The sequence below is a fragment of the Artemia franciscana genome, chromosome 14 (assembly GCF_032884065.1).
Source record: "Artemia franciscana chromosome 14, ASM3288406v1, whole genome shotgun sequence".
NCBI lineage: Eukaryota > Metazoa > Arthropoda > Branchiopoda > Anostraca > Artemiidae > Artemia > Artemia franciscana.
In genome coordinates, this window is record NC_088876.1 from 8,981,697 (window position 1) to 9,003,121 (window position 21,425).

Below are 21,425 nucleotides of genomic sequence, written 5' to 3' on the forward strand. Positions count from 1 at the left end.
AAACTTTAGCGTAAAGAGCGGGGCGTTGATGAGGAAGCAGCCCCTTTCATATACGAAGTAATTTCTGTTCGTTTTAAGTTTTAATGTCGCTCCTTACTTTCAGTTGAAAAAACTTTTTTTTTTATTTAACACTAAAAAGATTTACTTTACTTTTAAACTCGGCAAATAATTTTTTCAGTGTATTAAATCTAGTTTTTGTAAAATAAAAATATTGCTTACTTGCTTCCGTGTTCTTTTGAGTTTCCGGAGGCCTTAATGTGAAAACTTTTGATACAACAGCATCACTTCTTCCTTTTGGGTTTACTGCTTGAACACTTAGGAGAAACATACTATCAGGATTTAATCCCCGTATAGAAAAGGCAGCTGTTGAACTTGAAATATTATCTCTTAGCACCGTACCATTCGAAGCAAGAACTTTTAATAAAAAATGTTGTTCTAATCCACCACTAAAGCCTTCTAAGCATTGGAATGAAAGTGAGTCAGTTGACTGATTTGACAGGGTGCAATTACGAACTGGATCTGGCCTTTCTGGAAAAAATGAGAACAATATATAATTAAAAAGAAAGTTAGAGAGAAACTTATCGGTCTGACTTTCTATTTTCATTTATTGAGAAAATAGCTTCATTGTCAATAAGCGGTTTTAGAGAAAAGCAATCCGAATACTTGTAATTTTTTCCCATTGTCTTTACGTGAAAGACAATAGCAATGCCATTAATTTAATTTAGCCCTTTGTCTTTGTAATACAAAGGTACAACATACGAAATGAAATTACAGCTTTCTTAGAAAAAACTTACTTAAGTATTAAAACAAAATTCCTAAAGAAATTTTTTATTCTTTAATTTAATATTAAACAGGATATCTGAGCAACTAGCGCCTTTTCTCTCCTTTTTAAATTTAGTTTTTTGCTCTTTTCTTCATAAACGACTCAATTATTTATTGTTAAACCTTTGTTGCATCAAATAACAACGACATTTTATATCAAAATGCCCGAAACTTAAATTTTAGGGGAGAATGATAATTATTTGTCTGATGTAATGTGACAGCTGGGAAGGCTCCCTAATTCTGCACATTTTGAGCAGGAAAAAGACTGATAGATACTAGGGAGCAAACGGACGACGGTAATTAAGAAGATTGTAGGCAATATGCTTTAGAAAAGTCAAATTCACCCCGTATCCTTTAAATCAATCTAAGTTGGGTTCATTTTTGTTCAACGTTAAAGCTGGGTAAATGTATTTTCTCGTGTTTTATTTGGTTTCCACGGTATTTTCGAAAATTTTATTATTTCGTAACTGTGTTATTTCCTCTTTTCTCATTAATGAAGAAGTTGGAAACAGAAGCCGTTAATTATTTTTTTTGTCAGATCGAGCATGCCAAAGTAATTTTTCCTTTTGAAAACAACTGCTTTTAATAACATTAGAAAAACAAGAAGCGCATTTTTTATTTTTCGATTTAATTACAATTTTGTATCTATCAGCCTTTTGGATTAAAGTAGACGAACTTCAGTTGCTATATTGACCTGTTTAAAAAAAAATATTATGCCGACATTTTGCCAAGAAACCGAAATTTATGATTTGAAAAAAAAAATTTATTTGTTTATTTATGAAGCTGAAGAAAAAAAAAAATCTTTCTTTGTACCATTGACTTTGATATTGGAATGTTTGAGAGGAATAGAAAACAAAACGTCATTTTGCCATTTTACCCGAAAATTACGCCATTTTGGCTACTTTTATCTAATTGCGCAGAAACACCTAGCCTTAGCGACTTAGTCTTCTTAACATGAATTTTCAAAGTTATTCTAGCACCCTGAACTCACCTGTTCATTCATTTCACAATTTCATCTAGGATGCTTAAATCGTCAGAATAATCTAAGCCCAAAAACGTAAGACAAAGTCTATCCAATGAACCACATAAAGGGGGATAGAACACAACCCTACTTAATTTATGATTCAACACGAAATCAGCAATTTTCACTTTAATGTACTTGTCTGGTATAAAAAACAAGGACTAGACCTTCGCCAAAACTCTTCTATTAACAGATCAAATGTTTGCTCATAATCCATCAAATGAAGGACTAAAGGTGTGAGATAGCTACGGCACTTTTAAATTATTAACCTAAGGGTGAAAATTGGGTAGACACACCCCTACCCTCCCTAACACCTCATTAATCTTTTGTCTATAGTATATCTCAGTCTAAAAAGTATCATATTATTAAGTAATTTGTTACCTACAGAGACGAGGCTAATGCCTCTATAATTACCACACTCACTCTTATCACCTTTCTTATACAGTGGTTTAATTAGGGTTTTCCTATAATCACTAGGCACTTCTCCTTTGTCAAAAATCATGTTCACAATCTTTGGTAGCTTATTTCTAACCTGAGAACCACCATATTAAAAAAAAAATTATGTATCACACTATCAGCACCTTAGGCCTTATCATTTTTAACACTTTTAATGCTGTCGCTACTCCTTCTTCACAAAAAAAATCTTCCTTCACACCAAAGATATAAAAAACTTTTTCATTTTCCTCTATGTCTTTTTCTGTAACTCTATCCCGGTGTAGCAAATTCTCAGAACTTTCTACCCATTTCTCTTAGACTTTTTTCTCATTACTAATTGTGTAATGTTCCTATGTTTAACTAGGACAAGTCCACATTGACTACTCCCTCTCAGTTCATGAACATACCAGTAAAATATTTTACTATTATCCCGTTCAGCTGCATCTTCCAAACCCTTGGCAATTTGATCCATAGTCTCCACTTCACACCTCCTTAGTTTTAAAGCTTTCTCCACTTTCTGTATAGTCCTATTCTTTTCTTATGATCTATAACTCAAATAATGCATATACAAGCCCTTTCTCCTCTCTATTTAACATAAATCTTTTTCATTAATATCCCTAGCTACGTTCCTAACTTTGTTCCTTAAGATACCATTAGCAACTCTACAAATTATTTCCTTTAATTCCATTCATCTTCTACATTGTCAAATTTTAAACTCTATCATTCAACTGTCCCAGGAAAATTTCTCTTGAATTCTCATGCAGGAATCTACCAACATCATAAATTCCGGGGAGGTAGCTAACCTTCAAAATCTTATCTTTAAATTTACCCTAGATACTAATAGATGGTAATCAGTTACTTGAATGTAAATAATAGCACTCCTATCTGCCTTAGTAACTCATATTGATCATACCAGTCTTCAGTTTACAATACAATTATCAATTAAATTAGCAATACTACCATCACGTGCATGCCATGTTAATTTATGTGTCATTTTACGACCAAATACCGTATTAGATATAATTAGATTGTTACACCTACAAAATTGCAGCAGTCAGTAGCCATTACTTTTTTTTCCTACACCGAATTTGCCTAGGCTAGGGTAGTGTCTATCCCTATTTTTACCTGGTACCCTATCTATTTGTTTCTGTAACTGTAAGTAAAATTCATCGGAGTCACTACTATTTCCGTTAGTTGGTTGCACAGGTTGATATGTTACTATAATTGGTACTCTACACATTTTATTCGTAAAATGAGCGAATAATATTCTATTATTAAAATCTTCCCAGCCTAACCAAGACTTAGCAGCTTCTTTATTCATTTTGAACCCTATTCCCTGTCTATGTACCCCATCCTTCCTGCCTGAGTAAATAAATCCTATGTCACCTAATTTCATGCTTCCTTTCCCCTGGGATATGATTTTATAAAACTCCTAAGTCCAGTTGGAATCGACTGCATTCGTCACTCAAAATGTCGAAGTTATGGTTGTTTTTCAACGTTGTAACATTACGATTGTAATTTTCATATTCTTTAAATCATTGAAGTTGTTTGGGCCTCAGGAAAAGCAATGGTCCTGAATACCAGTGCAGGATGGGGATCAACATGTCTTCTCAAGTCTACAACGAAGCGCTTAAGCCAAGCTTTGAACCGTAGGGCAAGAAGTCCCTGGGACCCCCAGCATGAATGGAGGCTTTTTGGTATCCTGGCCCATCTTGGACACAACATAGTATTTAGCACTTGGCGATGATCTTCTATCAGCAAAGTCGCAATCTTGATCATGCAATCTCAAGCCTATTGAATCTGACTCATTATGTATTCATGTCTACAAACATAATGCTACTACGGGGAGGAGACCCATAATCGATAAATTAGCTAGGAAGAGATTTTTCCAGAAGAATTGTCCATTAATCGGAATCTCGTGCAAATGCTGTGTCGTTGCCTGCCGTAAATCCAAGTTTGGGCTCAAAGCATTTGTCGCCTCAACTAAACATGGGTTAAGATGACTTTTACTTTTATCTTTCGTGATAGGAATTTTAGACAGAATTATTCCAAGGGCCATTCAGAGGGGGAATCCGAGATATATATTGTTCATCTGTTATTTTACGTTAAGGTTTTGTATTCTCTGAACTTTCTTAATCACTAACAAAACAGCTTCAATTTCCGAACCTCACTGATTTGCATTCTAGTTTCTGATTACTTTGGTAGAAATTGCTGCAAGGCCTTACGCCGAAAAAGAAATCCTTGGAGGGAGAGGTTTCATTGTGGGAGGCCAATATAACAATGTATATATCAGAATTATTCGAGGGACAAGAAATGGTCCTGCAGAACAGTATTAGGGGGGGGGGCGTCTTTATTACGCACTTGGCACTAGATATAGTCTCTGAGGCCAACCTGACTTTTATGCATAATAATGATTGATGGTAATAAGCTTACCTAAGCGTGTTGAACTCGAGGTTATTTCAGTTGTAGTAGTTCAAAATGATTTCTACAAAGCAGAAAATGTTTTAATAGAGGGGAGCTACTAAAAAAAAGTTTTGGGTTTTTTGACATTTATCATTAACCAGGTTTTTTGAAGGTATCTAGAATATAAATATTTCTTTTTATATATCTTAGGTACTCTGATAATGATTTTAATATCAAAAGCTCACATTTCGAACACTTTTACTTATTTGCGTAGGTTGAAGATAATGTCTCTCAGCTGTCCCTCAATCCATATAACAATAAAGTTTACAAAAAAGCACTAGCTTTGTGACTGTCTAGGCAGGATTTCCACTTTTGTTGATAGAAGAGAACCGCCAAGTGCTGAAAACTATGTTGTGACTAAGATGGGTCGGGATTCTAAAAAGCCTCCAATCATGCTGGGGGTCCCAGGGACTTCTTACCGTACGGTTTAAAGCCGGGCTTAAGCGCTTCGGTGTTGACTTGAGAAGATATGTTGATCCCCGTCATGCACTGGTATCTGGGATCATTGATTTTTCATGAGGCAAAAATAATTTCAATGATTTAAAGAACATAAAAATTAGAACTTCGAATGTTACGAAGTTAAAAAGCCACTATCGTATCGGCATTTTGACTTACGAATTCAGACGATTCGAACTGAGCTTTTTAGGAGTTTCAGAAACTTATATCCCAGGGATGGGAAGCATGACATTAGGTAATATAGAATTTGTTTACTCAGGGAGGAAGGATGGGGTACATAGACGGGAAGTAGGGCTCATGATGAATAAGGAAGCTGCCAAGTCTTGTTTAGGCTGGGAAAGTATTAAAAATAGAATGCTAATTGATCATTTTATGACTAAACAGATCAGGGTATCAGTTATATCAGAATATGCCCATGTAGAATCGACTGACGGAGATACTAGTGACTCAGATAAATTTTACTTACAGTTACAGGAGCAAATAATCAGGGTCTCAGGTAGAAATATGGTGTTTTCACATGGAGACTTCAACGCCCAGGTCGGTAACAATATGGATAGATGGTATCCTAGCCTAGTCAAATTTGGTATTGGAAAAGACAACAGTAATGGCAATAGGCTTTTACAATTTTGTAGGTAGAACAATCGATTTATAAGCAATACGGCGTTTTTATTATAAAATGGCCCATAATTTAACATGGTATTCACGTGATGGTACGACAGAAAACATTATTCGTTATGTTACATTAAAACGAAGACTGGCAGGATCAGTACAAGATACTAAGGTATATAGGAGTTCTGTTATTGATGTTAAAATTAAAGATCGCCATCTAGTAGTCTCTAGGGTTAATTTAAAGCTGAGATTTCAGAAGGGTAACTTTATCCCGCGACGTTATGATGCTGGTAGACTCCGGGATGAGTATCTGAGAGAAATTATCCAGGAACAGTTGAATACTAAACTTAAGAGTTTAAAATTTGACAATGTGGAAGATACTTGGAATAATTTTAGAAAAACAGTTTATGAAGTTGCTGATGGTGTCTTAGGGAAGAAAGTTAGCACTGCAGCTAGGATTATTAGCGAAAAATCTTCATGTTTAGGAGAAGGGGCTAGTACTAAAATTATTGGAGTGATAGATCATATGAAAACAAAAGGGATGTAAAGAAAGTGGAGAAAGCATTAAAGTATGACCCAAAGAAGTGTGAAGTGGAAACCGTGGATAAAATTGCTGAGGATCTGGAAGATGCAGCTAGTCGGCATAATAGTGAATTATTAACCTGGCATGTTAATGAATTGAGAAGGGGAGGTCAATCCGGACTCCCAATTAAAGGCAGAAGTGGGGCAACGATTAGTGATAAGGAAAGAGTTAAGGAGAGCTGGGAAGAACATTTTGAGAATGTGCTAAACCGAGATATAGTTGCAAGAGAAGATATAGAGGAAAGTGCTGATAGTGTAGTAAATGAGTTTCTTAAATATGGTGGTCCTGAGCTTAGAAATAAGTTATTGAAGATTATGAATATGATTTATGAAAAAGGAGAAATTTTAGGAAAACCTTAATTAAACCACTATATAGGAAAGATGATAATAGTGAGTGTGGTAATTATCAAGGCTTTATTCTGGGTCTCTGTAGGTAGCAAATTACTTAGTAATATGATACTTTTTAGACTGAGAGATGCTGTAGACAATGTTTTAAGAGAAAAACAGTATCTAAAACAGGTTTTAGAGGGCTATGTACGAGAATAATACTGCTGCGGTTAAGGTAGGAAATGAGGCTAGCAGCTGGTCTTGTATTAAATCAGGAGTTTAGCAAGGTTATGTTCTATTCCCCTTAACATGGATCATTTAATGGACTTAAGAAGCAGTCTTAAGAGATCAGTCTTAAGAAGCAGATGAATTGTAATTTGAGACATTTATAGTTACACGAACAAATATACATGGTCCTAGGTAAAAAAAATATAGGTATAAATACTGTCCTAGTCTCGGCAACTTCGGTGTAGGAAAAAACAGTAATGGCTACAGACTGCTGCAATTTTTAAGATGTAACAATCTAGTTATGACCAATACAGCATTTGGTCATAAAATAGCCAATAAGTTAACATGGCATTCATGTGATGGTAATGCAGCTAACCTTATTGATAATTTTATTGTAAACCGAAGACTGGAATGATCAATACAAGTTACTAGGGTATATAAGAGTGCTGTTATTGACATCAAAAGTAAGAATGACCGTATAGTAGTGTCTAGGGTTAATATAAAGCTAAAATCTCGAAAGGGTAGCTACCTCTCAAGAATATATGTTGTTGGTTGATTCCAGGATGAGAATGAGAGAAATTTTCCAGGAATCGTTGAATAATAAAGTGGAGAGTTTAAAATTTAATAATGTAGAAGATGAATGGAATAATTTTAGGAAAATAATTTGTAAAGTTGCTGATGGCGTCTTAGGAAAGAAAGTTAGGAGCGCAGCTAGGGATATTAGTGAAAAAGCTTTATGTTTCAGGGAGAGGTGAAGGGGCTTGGACACACATTATCTGAGTGGTAGATCATGTGAAAATAAGAGGAACCTAAGGAAAATGAAGAAAGCAGTAAAATATGAACTATGGAGGTGTGAGGTGGAGACCATGAATAAAATTGCCGAGGATCTGAAAGACGCAGCTAGATGGAATAATAGTAAAGTATTTTACTGACATGTTAATAAATTGAGAGGGAGTAGTCAATGGGGACTTGTCCCAGTTAGAGATAGGCACGGAGTCAAAATTAGTGATAAGAAAAGAGTCAAAGAAACATGGGTAGAACGTTTTCAGAATTTGCTAGACCAGGTTATAGTTACAGGAAAAGATATAGAGTAAAATGAAAAAGTTCATTATATTTTGGATGTGAAGGAAGTATTTTTTTTGAGGATTAATTAGCGACAACACTAAAAGGGCTAAAAAATTATAAGGCCTCTGGTGCTGATAGTGTGAAAAGTAAATGTTTTAAATACAGTGGCTCTTTGGTTAGAAATAAACTACTGAAAATTATGAACATGATTTTTGATAAAGGGAAAGTGCCAAGCGATTGTAGGAAAACCCTCATCAAACCACTGTATAAAAAAGGTGATGAGAGTAAGTGTGGTATTTATAGAGGCATTAGCTTGGTCTCTGTATGTAGCAAACTACATAGTAATATAATACTCTTTAGACTGAGGGATGACAGATTGTCCTTTTCGGTCAACCGTCTAGGCCTAAACAGAAAGAAGGTCATCCTCTTCTGAAGTGGGAAGATGTCATAAAGGAAGATTTAAAGGAAGTGGAAACTTCCTAGGAGGATTTAAAGAGTGTGGCTTTGAATAGATTGGGATGTAGGAGGAAGGTGCGTAGCTGTGTTGGCCTCAGGTGGCTTGGTGCTGCGGTGAGTTGTTTGTAGTAACAGTAGTAGTAGTACTAGCTTTGTGTTCACTGACTCTGAGCCCATGCCAACATGAACAACATAACAGTAAAAATATAATATACATACATAAAAAACAAGACTTAAGAAAGGCAAACATGTAGTTTTTTTCGTCTTTATGCGGCATATTATGGAATGGCCGTTTTGTTTAAAATTCTATTCCTATATTGCTAACTCAACTAATGTACACCCTTTCACCAATTCTGAGTTCGTAAACAAAAATATAGAAAACTCCACCACTTAACTAGGCATTACTTAAAACCTCTCATAACCTAAAATTTATTGCATAAAAGATTTACTGTGAGGTTCAAATGATGTTCCATTTGGAACGACTTGATCAAAACATTATAAAAAATTATAGCAAGTTTACTTGGGTGAATTTATCTTGAAGAAAGTTTATAAGAACGAAAAATTCAGCTTCATTTCTGATCAGTGAAGAAAAAAACTACAGGCTGCTTAAAATCTTAGTTGATATATTACATTTCAGTCTTTTTGTCTGAATTCAGTTTTGCTATTATGAAGGACGGCTTCCTTATTTATATTTTCAATGGAAATTGCAGTCATTTCTTCCTAAACTTTTATTTCAAAGGAACAACAGAAAAAGATAAACATAGTTCATATTTAGTCGCTACATGTATAAGGCTGAAAAAAATTTGAAAACTGTTCACCAAGAAGAAAAGCAAGAAATAAAAATTGTTTATTGAGCAAAAAAAATTATATTGGCGGTGAAAAATGAGAATGGACAGAAAAATTTGCTTGCTATAATATTTAAAAAAGAACATGACAGGAAGTTTATAACAATTCTCAAAAGTGTATGAGAGGCAATTTGTTTTTCATTTTTAAGCAGTTTACAAATTAAAAAATTGGCGAAACAAAGCGTGAAACTTAGAAATGTGAGAAAGGGAGGCAGATATATAATAATTTAATCAAGCAATAGAGAGTGAGGAGAAAGAGAGAGAGCGAAAGAGCAGTATAAGGTAAAAATAATATCCGATATAGAAAAATAAGTAGAAAAGATGGACTTTTATGTTTTGTACTGTATTCTTTATTTTTCATGTGGTATGATTATTCCCAAGATTTTTCAAATTTTCAGCATTTTTATTTTTAATGTGGTATGATTTTCCTGAAGATACCCTGTATATCCATATCGATTAAATTCTCTATAGCTTAATGCATCACTGCATGGAACACGTTCTTTACGATAATATGGAAAAACGAAGAGATTCCTAGGAGTGGAATGAAAAGCACTCGTGCCAAATTCTTAAGAATTTTGATGCCACAAAGTGCGAAAACTGGAGAAATATCTGCCTTGTCTCAATCCCTGGCAAACAAATCGTGACCATATGCCTTAATATGATCCAACCAAACCCTAAAATTAACTTCTAGGAGGAGCAACATGAATTTGAGGCGAACCAATTATATGCTGATCTTATATTTGCTCTCAAAATGCCTTAAAAGAAGCTTATGATTGGCAAAATAAATTATATTTGGTCTTCATAGGTTTTGAGGAAGTAGTTGACCCTAAAACACTTCGGAATGTCTTCTGATGCTGTAACATGCCCAATAGGCTCGTGGGAATCATTAAACATTTCTACAAGAGCACAGAACACTGGGGGGGAATGATTGAAGGGGAGCACTCGATGCTTCCACTTCATAACATGAGCGAAGCAATGTTATCACTGAAGTTTTTTGTTTTATAATTGCTTTTATTCTCCGCACCTGCAACAGCCATGGAGTCCAGTAACATAGAAAGAGACTCAGAGATGTTTTATTTTGCAGACGATAACAGTCTTATAGAGTCCTGCAAGCAAAATCTCCAGCAATACTTCAGCTACTTCAGCCAAAGCAGTAACACTCCCGAGCCTTTTGGCCTAATGATAAACGGCAACAAAACAGGGAGTATTATGAACCACTGGATCTTCACCCGAATTATGACATGACAACCAGGCAAAAGAGCAAGTCGTGGAGTTCAAGAATTTAGTAAGCAAAATACACAATATCTGATCCTGCCAGTGTCCAATCTCTAGCAACCAGCAGTGCTCTTTCCAATTCAAACTAGGGCTTTTCAGCAGTAACGTGCTCAAGGCGCTTTTCTATGGCACTAAAATGTGGAATATATACCAGTAGCTTAAAAGAAAGAGACTCCATACTTTCAGAAACATGTGTCTTCCTTAATAGTGAAGCTGCATAACAAATAACACGAAAGACTGTATAACCTTAGACACTCAGAAAAGTTGAAGTTGGTTTCCCACTTAAATTTCAAAGCCAAGAAGAACAAAAATAAATATCTGTTTTCTTTAAGCGACCAAGTTACAATCCATCGTGGTAAGTAAGCAGCAGTAAACACAGGCAATGATGTGCCAACTATGGGAGGAAACCTTCTTAATTTTCCTTGATCGAACTAAGAGCCATCTAACAGTCAAATTTTTAACTTAGTCTTATGGCGATTGAAGGTATAAGTTCTTAGGAAGTGAAATGCTGTTAAACAAAAAGGATTGATTGTGGCTACTTAAAGTTTGCCCACTTAATATGCTAAACTGACTCGTGTTGGAATTTTTTCTGTTGTTTTTCCATGTTCTCAAGCTCTGGGTTTTCTTTGATTTTCTATGCTTCTTAACTTTGCCTTACACCATTTAAAGTTCCTCTCTATCATTCCTAATACAAAGATTACTTCATTTCAGTGCCTTTAAGACCTTAGAAGTGACTAGATAATCAAAAGATAGCGGAAATTTCAAAGGCTACAGACCGTAACGTCTCATACTTGGACAGCTTTAGACTTTTTTGACAATGACGACGAGGATTGGGTCCCTCCTCTAGCCCTACAAGTACAAGGCACGAATGCATCGGTGTCAAACGGAAAAGAGAGCAATATGTAGGATCAGGCAGAAGAGCAGCCTCCTGACGGGAGTACATGTATTCTGGAGAAAAATTTACCACAGGAAAATTAATTCAACTCCTGATCCTGAGCCTAAAGATTGTCAAAATAAACTAATTGAATATTTCTAGGAATATACTCCCTTGAGTTCTACAAGCTTGCTGTAGAGTGGACAAGCCTGTATTCAGTTCAGAAGATTGGCTGATCAATTGTTACAACCTCTTTGGAGACTAAAGGCTTTGTGGAGACTCGCAATACGATGGACTTTTCAATTTCCCTTCCTATTGGACATACAAATTAATAATGACTCCCTTGATTGTAGTAATCCCTTGGCAATAAATTTTAACCGCTCATGACTGTAAACCATTTTGCATCTGGTGGATTACCATATAATAGGTCCTACCATCAATAATTCAAATTTTGTCCAACAATCAAAGAAGTTAAGAAAAAGACACACATATTCGCTTTGTCTAACCATGTAAGTATAGACGAAAAGATAGTTCCTTTTAATGGAACACAACGTATAAGACAGTATTTAAAACATTGCTTACACACTTAAGGTGTGTAGACTATTCAGTCCCACTCAGAACCAAGAAGCTACTGGACCAGGTTCTACCAAATAGACGTATCCTCTGTCTTCAGTCGAATGAATTGGAGCCAAGGCTTGTCCCACTTATAGCCATGTATCAATAAACTGCCTAGAGATTCGACGTCCATACTCATAACGTTCTGCCATAGCTTGACCTGGTCCTCAGTTTGTTTCCAAGAGGAAGGAAGTACTGCAGTAAGGACCTGGTGTGTTAGGGATAAATCTGTGCGTTGTATTACATGGCCAAGCCACAAAGGCATTTTTTTTATCATAATGGACATTGTAAGTTTTTGTATTCACATCTTCATGAGCTGGTGGTTGCTAATTCCTTTTGTCTATCTGATGTTGCAAATAGCTCGTAAGCATTTCTGGTCTAGAACGTCTAGCTGTCTTCCTTGATCTGCCTTTAGTGGCCAAGTCTCGCAGCTGTATAGGAGCATAGACCGTACGCATACCAAGTATATGCTGAGTCTTTTTCAGAATGTTTTGTTTCGACCATAAAGGTTTTTGCAGTAGCTTGAAGTCATATATGGTTTTACTGATCATACCTTGGACCTGGCTCGCTGCGCCAACCATGGGATCCATAATTGATGCCAGACATTTGAATTCTTCAACTCAGTCTATAGAATCTCTACTAATATGTATTTAAGAGCTGTTATCATTCTTAGTTGATAGGTAGCCTATTTAGTTCTTGGAATGCTGATTGCAAGACTTGCCGTATATACGGTAGTTGCACTCTATTTAACATTTCCTCCGATTTGGTGCTGAAATTTGTAGAGAGTACCATCATTAGAATATTCGAGGTCAGCAACGCTTTCTTCCGCTAAAAGGGACACGCCAACTTTACTTTCAACGATTTCTTCATATTCCAGTTTAATGTAAAATTGAAAAGAGCTGGGAACGCTGGACAGCCTTAGCAGACACAGTGCTTTATTTAGTTGATTTCTGTCAGTTCCCTTATACTGAGATTTTACTCATCGTATCGTCATAATAAGCTTGAAAAGGTCGACCGATTTAGGTGGGACACCATCTTCATGGATTCGCTGCCAGAGGATAGGCTTCGTATATATTCTAAACAATTGCGGTGATGAAGTGAATAAAGATGCTGATGGTGTCGAAACAACCTATAATTGGAAAATCCATACCATACAATCACAAATTTTCTTTAAGTACCGCTGTAATAGTAGAATTCTTGATTTTTAAGCATACAAAGGAAAGTGCACGCAGATTAGTCAAGACCAAAGAAAGTATGGCACCAGTGCCAGAACTGTGTCACCTTTTGCTGACCGAATTTAGACATTAGATGTTTATATGGAATTTTTACAATAAAAAATAACGGATTAGCTGGTGCCAAACTAGAGACTGGTAATGAATTAAAGATGAGAGACAGAGTTTCTCCTGAATGTACCGGTGAAACTGTGTGGCTCTGAAATGTCACGCTTTCTTCAAACATAATTGGAAGCAGACAAGTCAAAGTTATAAGCATGTTCTTCAGAGAGGCCAAGAAATATGCTTGTGTGAGTCAATCTCGGGTAATCTTTAATATGAAAGAGTTTGACAAAATGCATCAAGTATTACCATAATTACAAAAATTACATTCCAAAAATGGATTAAGCAGTTTGCAACAGCTTTCTAGAGTAGGTAACATATAGGCAAGAGCTGATGGAAATTAGTATCATGGCTTTACAAATATTCTAATAAAAAATTAAGGATTGCTCAACTGCTTCACAGTAATTGATTCTTATTTGATTCTTATTATGGGCTTTCATCAGTAAAAGCAAATGATGCGTCTTACAGTGATGGTCCAAAACAAGAGTTGATTGTTGATAACATAGGTCCAAAAAGGAAGTCAAGGTACATCAAACTACATCCAGTTGCGATAAATGACTAATTTGACCGCCAGAAAATGGACATGGGTAAAACGACCAAAACACGCCATGTTTCCCGATGACCTGTTCTAGGTATGACCAAAGTGATTCTCTGCCACAGCTCCTCTGGGTGCTGTGTGCCTTAGTATGTCACAGTTCCTCTGTGTAAGAAGTGACAACATTGTTTCAAAAGAAGTGACACGTTATGTGGATTTGCATCGCTTCCTGGCTTTTGATTTTATATTTTGCAGTTGAATGTTTTTAATTACAAAAGACAATGAATGGTTGACTTCAATAGCACTACCCTTACCTGAGAACACACTCGATCGAGCAGCCAGCTAGTAAATTCTGAAAAAAAATCTAGAAGATCATTTGAAGCTTAGATCCCTAAGATCAGTACAATTCAGAATTTTTCTGACAAGCAATATAAATTTGTGACCGAAAGGGTTAATTACCGAAAGTGAAGATACCTCGGGCACATTTTTTGCATGTCTTGAGCACAACTATCAAGATTGTTTCTCCAGTTGCAGCAATGCTGCACCAACAGAAGATGATGCCCCTAGAACACAATACGATTTAGCCACCAAGCTGACTTCAAAACTGTCGATACCTACTCCAACACAGTAAAAGAATATTTAGGCGGCTGCAACTATTTCGGATGACTGGCAACTCTTCTTGAATGCCCTAAGTCCCTCCTCTGGATAAAAAGGTGGATTTATGGTATCCCATGCTAATCAAGGCACCCTTCAGCAGTAATAAACCAAAATTGTCAAAACAAATTTCATATACTAGTTGTTGGTTACTCCTTAGTTGGGTCGAACATGATAGTGATTATTGTGGTCTTAATTAGGAGATGTCTAATAACTGGCCATGTAATATATACGGACAAAGAATTATAGATTGCAAAAGCTTGTTCTCTTTGGCCGTCAGTCACGGTGAAATGAAAGAAGATCGACCCAAAATGGGGTATTAGGGTCATAAGGAAGAAAATAGAGAGAAATCAATTTCATGACACGGTGAAAGAGAGTGAAGTTCTGAAAATATTGGGATGGAAGTGAAGCCAACACAGTTGTAGTAGCCTGAGGTGGCTTGGTGCTACAGTGAGATGTTGGTAGAGGTAGTTGCATTGGAGGTTGCTGTACTAGTTCTTAATGTTGAGTTTGATTTTTCCGTATAGTAAAATATTAATAGAATAAATACCGACTGTTAGAGATGAATTCAACTAGCCAGTACATTCCCTATACCAGACTTAATATTTTTTAAGAAAAATAATATCAATTTTAGTGTATCTAGTGCTGTTCTTTATTTAAACCTACAATCGTTACAAAAGTTTATTCTACAAAGCAATTAAAAAATCAGTAGGATAGCTTTTTCACTAACCCATCTACAAAAATATAACAAGTATTACAGAAAATGATTCTGACCACTGAAAAAGTTTTCCTTTAATAGAAAACAACACTCTCAGGGCTCATAATACTAGTATAGCGATCATACGTCAAATAGTTTTTGGTAACGAACTGTAGTAAGAATAAACGAACAATAAACGAAAGCCATATACGGAATTCTGATGCTAATAGAGACATCAAAAGAATCAGATTTTTATGCTGATTTTTAATTCATAAGTTTCATCGAATTTACCTTGAAAAATTATGAGCATGAGAAAATTCACCTTATTTTAGAAAATAGCGGGAACACCCCTAAAAGTACTAAAATTTTAAACAAAAATGACACCATCGCATTCAGCGTATCAAAGAACCTTACTGTAGAAGTTTCAAGCTCCTATCTACAAAAATATGGAATTTCGTATTTTTTGCCAGAAGACCGATCACGGGTGCCTGTTTATTTTTTTATTTTCCCCAGGGGTGATCGCATCGATTCAGTGGTCCTTTAATTTCGCGACCGTGCTCATTCTAACGGAAATTGAAAGTTCTAATGCCCTTTTATGTGACCAACAAGATTGGTGGGAACCTAGGCCTCTTCCCCCACTCATTTTTACCCCAAAATCAACACAGGACGATAAAGTGTCAAAGATTCTTTGGGGACGACTTACTCCCTCAGAGTCCCCGGGAGAGGGACCGCAAGTTATAAACTTTGACCATTGTTTACATATAGTAATGGCTATTGGGAAGTGTACATACATTTTCAGGGAATTTTTTTTTGGTTGAGAGGGGGGTGTATGAGGGGAGGGGTTTAAGTGGGAGGATCTATCAATCGAGGAATTTCTCATGGGGGAAGAGAATTTCCATGAAGGGGGGTACAGGATTTTCTTGTATTATTTAAAGCAAAAAACAATGAGAAAATAAATATGAAAAAGCTTTTTTCAACTGAAAGCAAGGAGCAAAATCAAAACTTCAACCGAACAGAAATTATGAAGTATATGAGGAGTTCCTCTCCTCCTAAATACCTCCCTCTTTACGCTAAAGTATTTTTAGTAATTTCAACTATTTATTCAACGGCCTTTGTGGTTCAGGGGTCATGCTTAAAGAATTGGGGCAAGATTTAAGCTTTACTGTAAAGGGCGAAGCATTAACAAGGGGGGAAACCCACTCATATACGTAATAAAAATATACGAATATTGAAGTTCGTTATTTAAGTTAATTCGTAAGTTACGTTTATTTTTTACTAATAAAAACGGTCGTTAAAAATTAAAAGTTCTAGCTGACTTTTTAAGTAAATAAAATATTGGAGGGCAACTAGGCCACCTCTCCCACCTTTTTTTTTCAAAATCGTCCGATCGAAACCAAGAGAAAGTCATTTATCAAAAAAAATTAATATGCAAATTTCATTTTAATTATTCAAATGCAAGAGCCAAAATCGAAATATGCATTAATTCAAAAACATTCAGAAATTAAATTAAAAAAAACAAGTTTTTTTATGAAAGTAAGGAGTGACATTTAAACTTAAAACTAACAGAAATTACAGAACATTAGTCTTAGTAAGTGGATAAGAATGTAGTCAAAGTCCTAACTTGGGATGCAGGGTAAAAAAATTCAAAATTAAGGACCTTTGACGAGTGTGCTTAAGGTCTAAGATCTTAGGATTTCTGAGGAAACAAAACTGCAAAAACAAAAATCTGATCGAAACAACAGAACATCAAACTATTAAAATTTTTGAAGCAAAAAAAAAAAAAAGAAACAAAACATTTAGTATTACTGTTTTGCATTACCTGCAGCTACGATCTGGAATACACAAGGGATTTTTTGTTCTCCGACAATATTTTTCGCCCAGCACAAAGCTGTACCAAATTCTACATCAGACGATGGCACGTATTTTAATGTTGATGTGCTTCCATCAATCGTATAGTTAACAGAAGGAATTTCTGTGATTTTTCCATTCCTAAGAAATAAATTGGACATATTGAATATAAATAGTGACGAACAAATAGGGACCTGGGAGAATATTCATTAATTGTTCTTTAAACAAATTTAATTAAAAATCACCTTACGAAATATTATAAAAAATCAGTAGATATTAACACAGAATATTAACAAGAATAGCCGATCACGCATATTAAAATTGATTTTTGAAAAATGTAAGTTCAGAATCAGAACAATGAAAAGTACGTATTTTACAAACGGTGCTGTTTTACACCCAAGTTCGTAAATATAAATTATGAAAGTTCTAGTTACAAATGTGAGACCACAACTACAATAAGAGCTTCTAAAAAAACACACAACCACTAAAGGTCCCTGGAAGGTTTCTCGTATCCACCGCAGTTCCTGTTGGATGATTCCACAGCTTGTTGGTTATAGATATATGACTAAGATTCAAGGTAGAAATTATGTAGTATTATACATTAGTTAAAAACAAAACTAAAAGAAATTAAAAATTACAGTTCTTGATTAAACATGATGAGTAGGTTTAAAACTTGAAACTTACAGAAAATAGCATATAAAAATATATGTAGTAAACCGAACACAAAATACTCTTGTTCAATGCTAAAAGCAAGATGTATTTTCAGCAGTTTTTACTTTTCCTTAATAAATGAAAAGCCAAATGCTGCTTTAGATAGTATAAAATAAACTGAAAGGCTTTTTTAGCTGAAAGTATGGAGTGGCATTAAAACTTAAGACGAACAGAAACTATTCCGTATATGAAAGGAGCTATCCCCGCCTCAACATCTCGCTCTTTACGCTAAATTTTGACTCTTTGTTGCAACGTTACTTTAAAAAAAAATAAAAACTTTAGTGTAAGGAGCAAGCAGTTGAAGAGGGGACAGCCCCTTTCATATAAGGAATAACTTCTGTTTGTTTTAAGTTTATTTTCAATTAGATTAGCAAAATTTGCAATTTAAAACAAAATTTGCATATTAATTTTGGCAGATTTATTCCGTCTATGAAGTGTTACCCCCTACTCATTACCTTGTTCTTTATGCTAAAGCTATTAGTATTTTTTTAAAAAAAAAGCTTCCTATTCGAATTAAACGGCCCCCTTGTTTCAGTTTTAGTGAAGGGTCAAACTTTAGCGTAAAGAGTAAGATATTGAGAAGGAAGAATCCCTTTTTACATATTGAATTATTTCTATTCGTTTGTCAAATATTTCCGGTAAATCTGGCTCACCCTGTATGATACATACACCTCCCCTTCCGTAGAAATTTCCTTAGAAAAGTCCTCCGTAGGATTTTCATTCAACGTAAAGTGCAACCCCTCCCCACCCCGTCAAATTCCCTCCAGACAGTTCCATCCTCGCTGAGAATCCTCCTTTCTGTGAATTTTCTTGCGGACGATTCAGCCTGAAAAAATCCTCCTTAGAATTCTTCCATCTGAATACGACTTTATTCTCTTATTAGATTCTCGGTCACTCCAGAAATACCCCTTTCCATGGATCTTAATCCCCCCCCCCCCCCAGAAAAAAGCCCCTGGGTAATTCCCCCGGAATATCTCTACATGAGAAATTTGATAAAGAGAATTTAAGACAATTAAATAGAATTTCGCACAGCTATTCTGTCATATCTCCCAGTATCACATTTTCCCTGGAATATTCACCCCCAAAAAATTTCCCTCCCCAAGGAAGGTTATACCCATAGAAATCTAACCAAAGCACCCCCCCCCTCCAGAAAAGAACTGTCGGAATACTTCCCAATAACAAATACTATCAGTAAACATTCGTGATATTCTAGAACCACTGGATTGATTGATACGATCACTCCTGGGAAAAAAACAAAACAAAACAAATGAACTCGCAATCTTTCTTCTGGCAAAAAATATAAATTCCAAATTTTTGCAGATAGGACAGATATGAGCTTGAAACCCATATAGTAGGGTTTTCTGCTATGCTGAATCTGTTGGCGTGATTTACAATGACAGTTTATGACTTTAAGGGATATTTCTCCCATTTTTTCAAAATAAGACAAATTTTTTCAGGCTTGTAACTTTTGATGGGTAAGACTAAACTTAATGAAACTTACATATTTGAAATCAGCATAAAAATCCAATTCCTTTGATATATCTATTGGTATCAAAAGTTGTATCCCCACAAGCAGGGTCATGTCACACATATCCCTGCTTTCCATGTCAGCCCTATTCCTGCTTTCCATACCAGCCCTACCCCTTGGATTCCATGACAGCCAGCAGGCATTTGTTACGGCATGGGGAGCTAAAAGACGCAGGTGTATGTTACATTATAGGAAATGTTTTCTAAGAGATGTCTATTACGTCGTAGAGATTGTTTACTTTTGCATGTTACATAATAGAGAATGTTTAGGGTTTCTTCGAATGTTACATAGTTCTGTTTGGGGTGTTACGTAATATGGGTTTTTAGAGTCCACTAGTCAAGCAGGGAAGTTTTTTTAAGACATTTTTCTTCGAGACGTTTTTCAAGACGTCTCAAGACATTTCAAGACGTTTTTTAAGACATATTTCTTCGAGACCTTTTTAATACATTTTTTCTTCATTTCGTTTTTCTTCATTATTTCTTTGGCTCTGACGTAATAGGGGAATATTTACTTGTGTTAAGGATGAAGCATTCACGCGTGAAATGCTAGATTTTGGGCCCCTAGGGAGTCCCGGGCTGTAACTGAGGGAGTCACAGAGGGGGGTGTTAAATATTAACAGTACACACGTGGTATGTGACGTAATCTTGCGTGACTTTGGTAGATTTATTGAGAGTGATGTAATCTTACATGGCTTACTATATCTTTGGGAATTGCGCAATCTCGCGTGACATGCTAGACTTCAGGGTCAACCCGCTTTTAACTAAAGAGGTCACACACAAGGGTGTTACGTATTGGCGACGCACACGTGAGATGTCATGTAATGGTAACGCAAACGTTGGAAGTTACGTAATGACGGTGCACACGGAGGATGTGACGCAATCTTACACCTGGATATTACATAATGACTAGGGGCACATGATATGTTAAGTAATGACAGCGCACGTTTGAGATGCTACCTAATGACGGTGCATACAGGGGAGGTGGAACACAATCTTACATGTGGGTGTTAGTTAATGGCAGGCGCACAAGTGATATGTCACGTAAGGGCAGCGCACACGTGGGTTGCTACATAACACTTTAAAAGATTTCATTTTCTTTTTTTTCAAGGTGTTTTTTTTCTTTCATGTTGTTTTTCTCAGGAAACCTTTATATTTTAATCATTTTTGTCCCCGTTATGATTCGAAAGGGCCATTTCCATCCAATAGAATTGGAGCAATAGAGTCTATTGCAATATTGGAAAATGAATGTGCTATCAGGGGGGAATAAAGTTGAGAGGTACTGCAAGATGCTTAATCGAAGTTTTATCCTAAAACAATAAATTTAAATGATACAGACTTTTATATGTACACTTTATATTAAAGCAGAAAATTTATAAAGAATTATTCAAACACATAAAAAACAGTTAAATTTCAACAAACAAAACAAAACAAAACGTGAAGAAAGTTTATAAATGATTAAATATATGCAAAAAGAACAATGAGTTAAAGAAAGGTGGGGGTCCTAGCAACCAAATCCAGAGGGGAGGATTGCTATTAGAGATAAATTTCAGCAATAGTAAGAGGTATTTCTGAGAGGTCCTAATGAAAATCCTCATTTCTTTTAACTAAGTTCCATATTTCAGTCCCCTACCGCCGGATAATTCATGTAACACCTCCACCTTAACATTATTAGCTGCAGAACATGTGTAGTACAAGTAATTCACATCGCCGTGAAATAATGTGGCTGCCCCCTGACAACCCTGTGATACGCATTATCATTCCTAAGATGTTTCCAGACATTTCTTGATAAAAAAAATATGCATTGATTTGAGTTTCCATGTACAAACTCTTTCGTGATGCCCCCCAAACACTTCACAACACCACAGCATTATGTGACTGTTCCCATGACATCCACGTGGCACCCTTCATCTTCTATAAGGCATTTTCAACCCTTCCCCACTAAAATAAGCATATAAATCCAAAATTGAACACTTTACAATTTTCCACTTTTGAGCTTGAAAACTCTAAAATATGAATAGACTCTAAAATATAAATAAAATAAAATAA

General features: G+C 35.6%; 1 protein-coding gene across 1 annotated transcript in view; it reads right to left on the reverse strand.

Moving 5' to 3' along the window:
* Positions 1–21,425, reverse strand: part of LOC136035282 (nephrin-like) — a 255,108-nt gene that overhangs the window by 47,970 nt on the left and 185,713 nt on the right. The window contains exons 11-12 of the mRNA XM_065716966.1: positions 17,113–17,282; positions 220–528 (exon numbers count right to left, since the gene is read on the reverse strand). Of these exons, the coding sequence (XP_065573038.1) occupies positions 220–528; positions 17,113–17,282 (479 nt within the window). The remainder of the gene's footprint in view (positions 1–219; positions 529–17,112; positions 17,283–21,425) is intronic.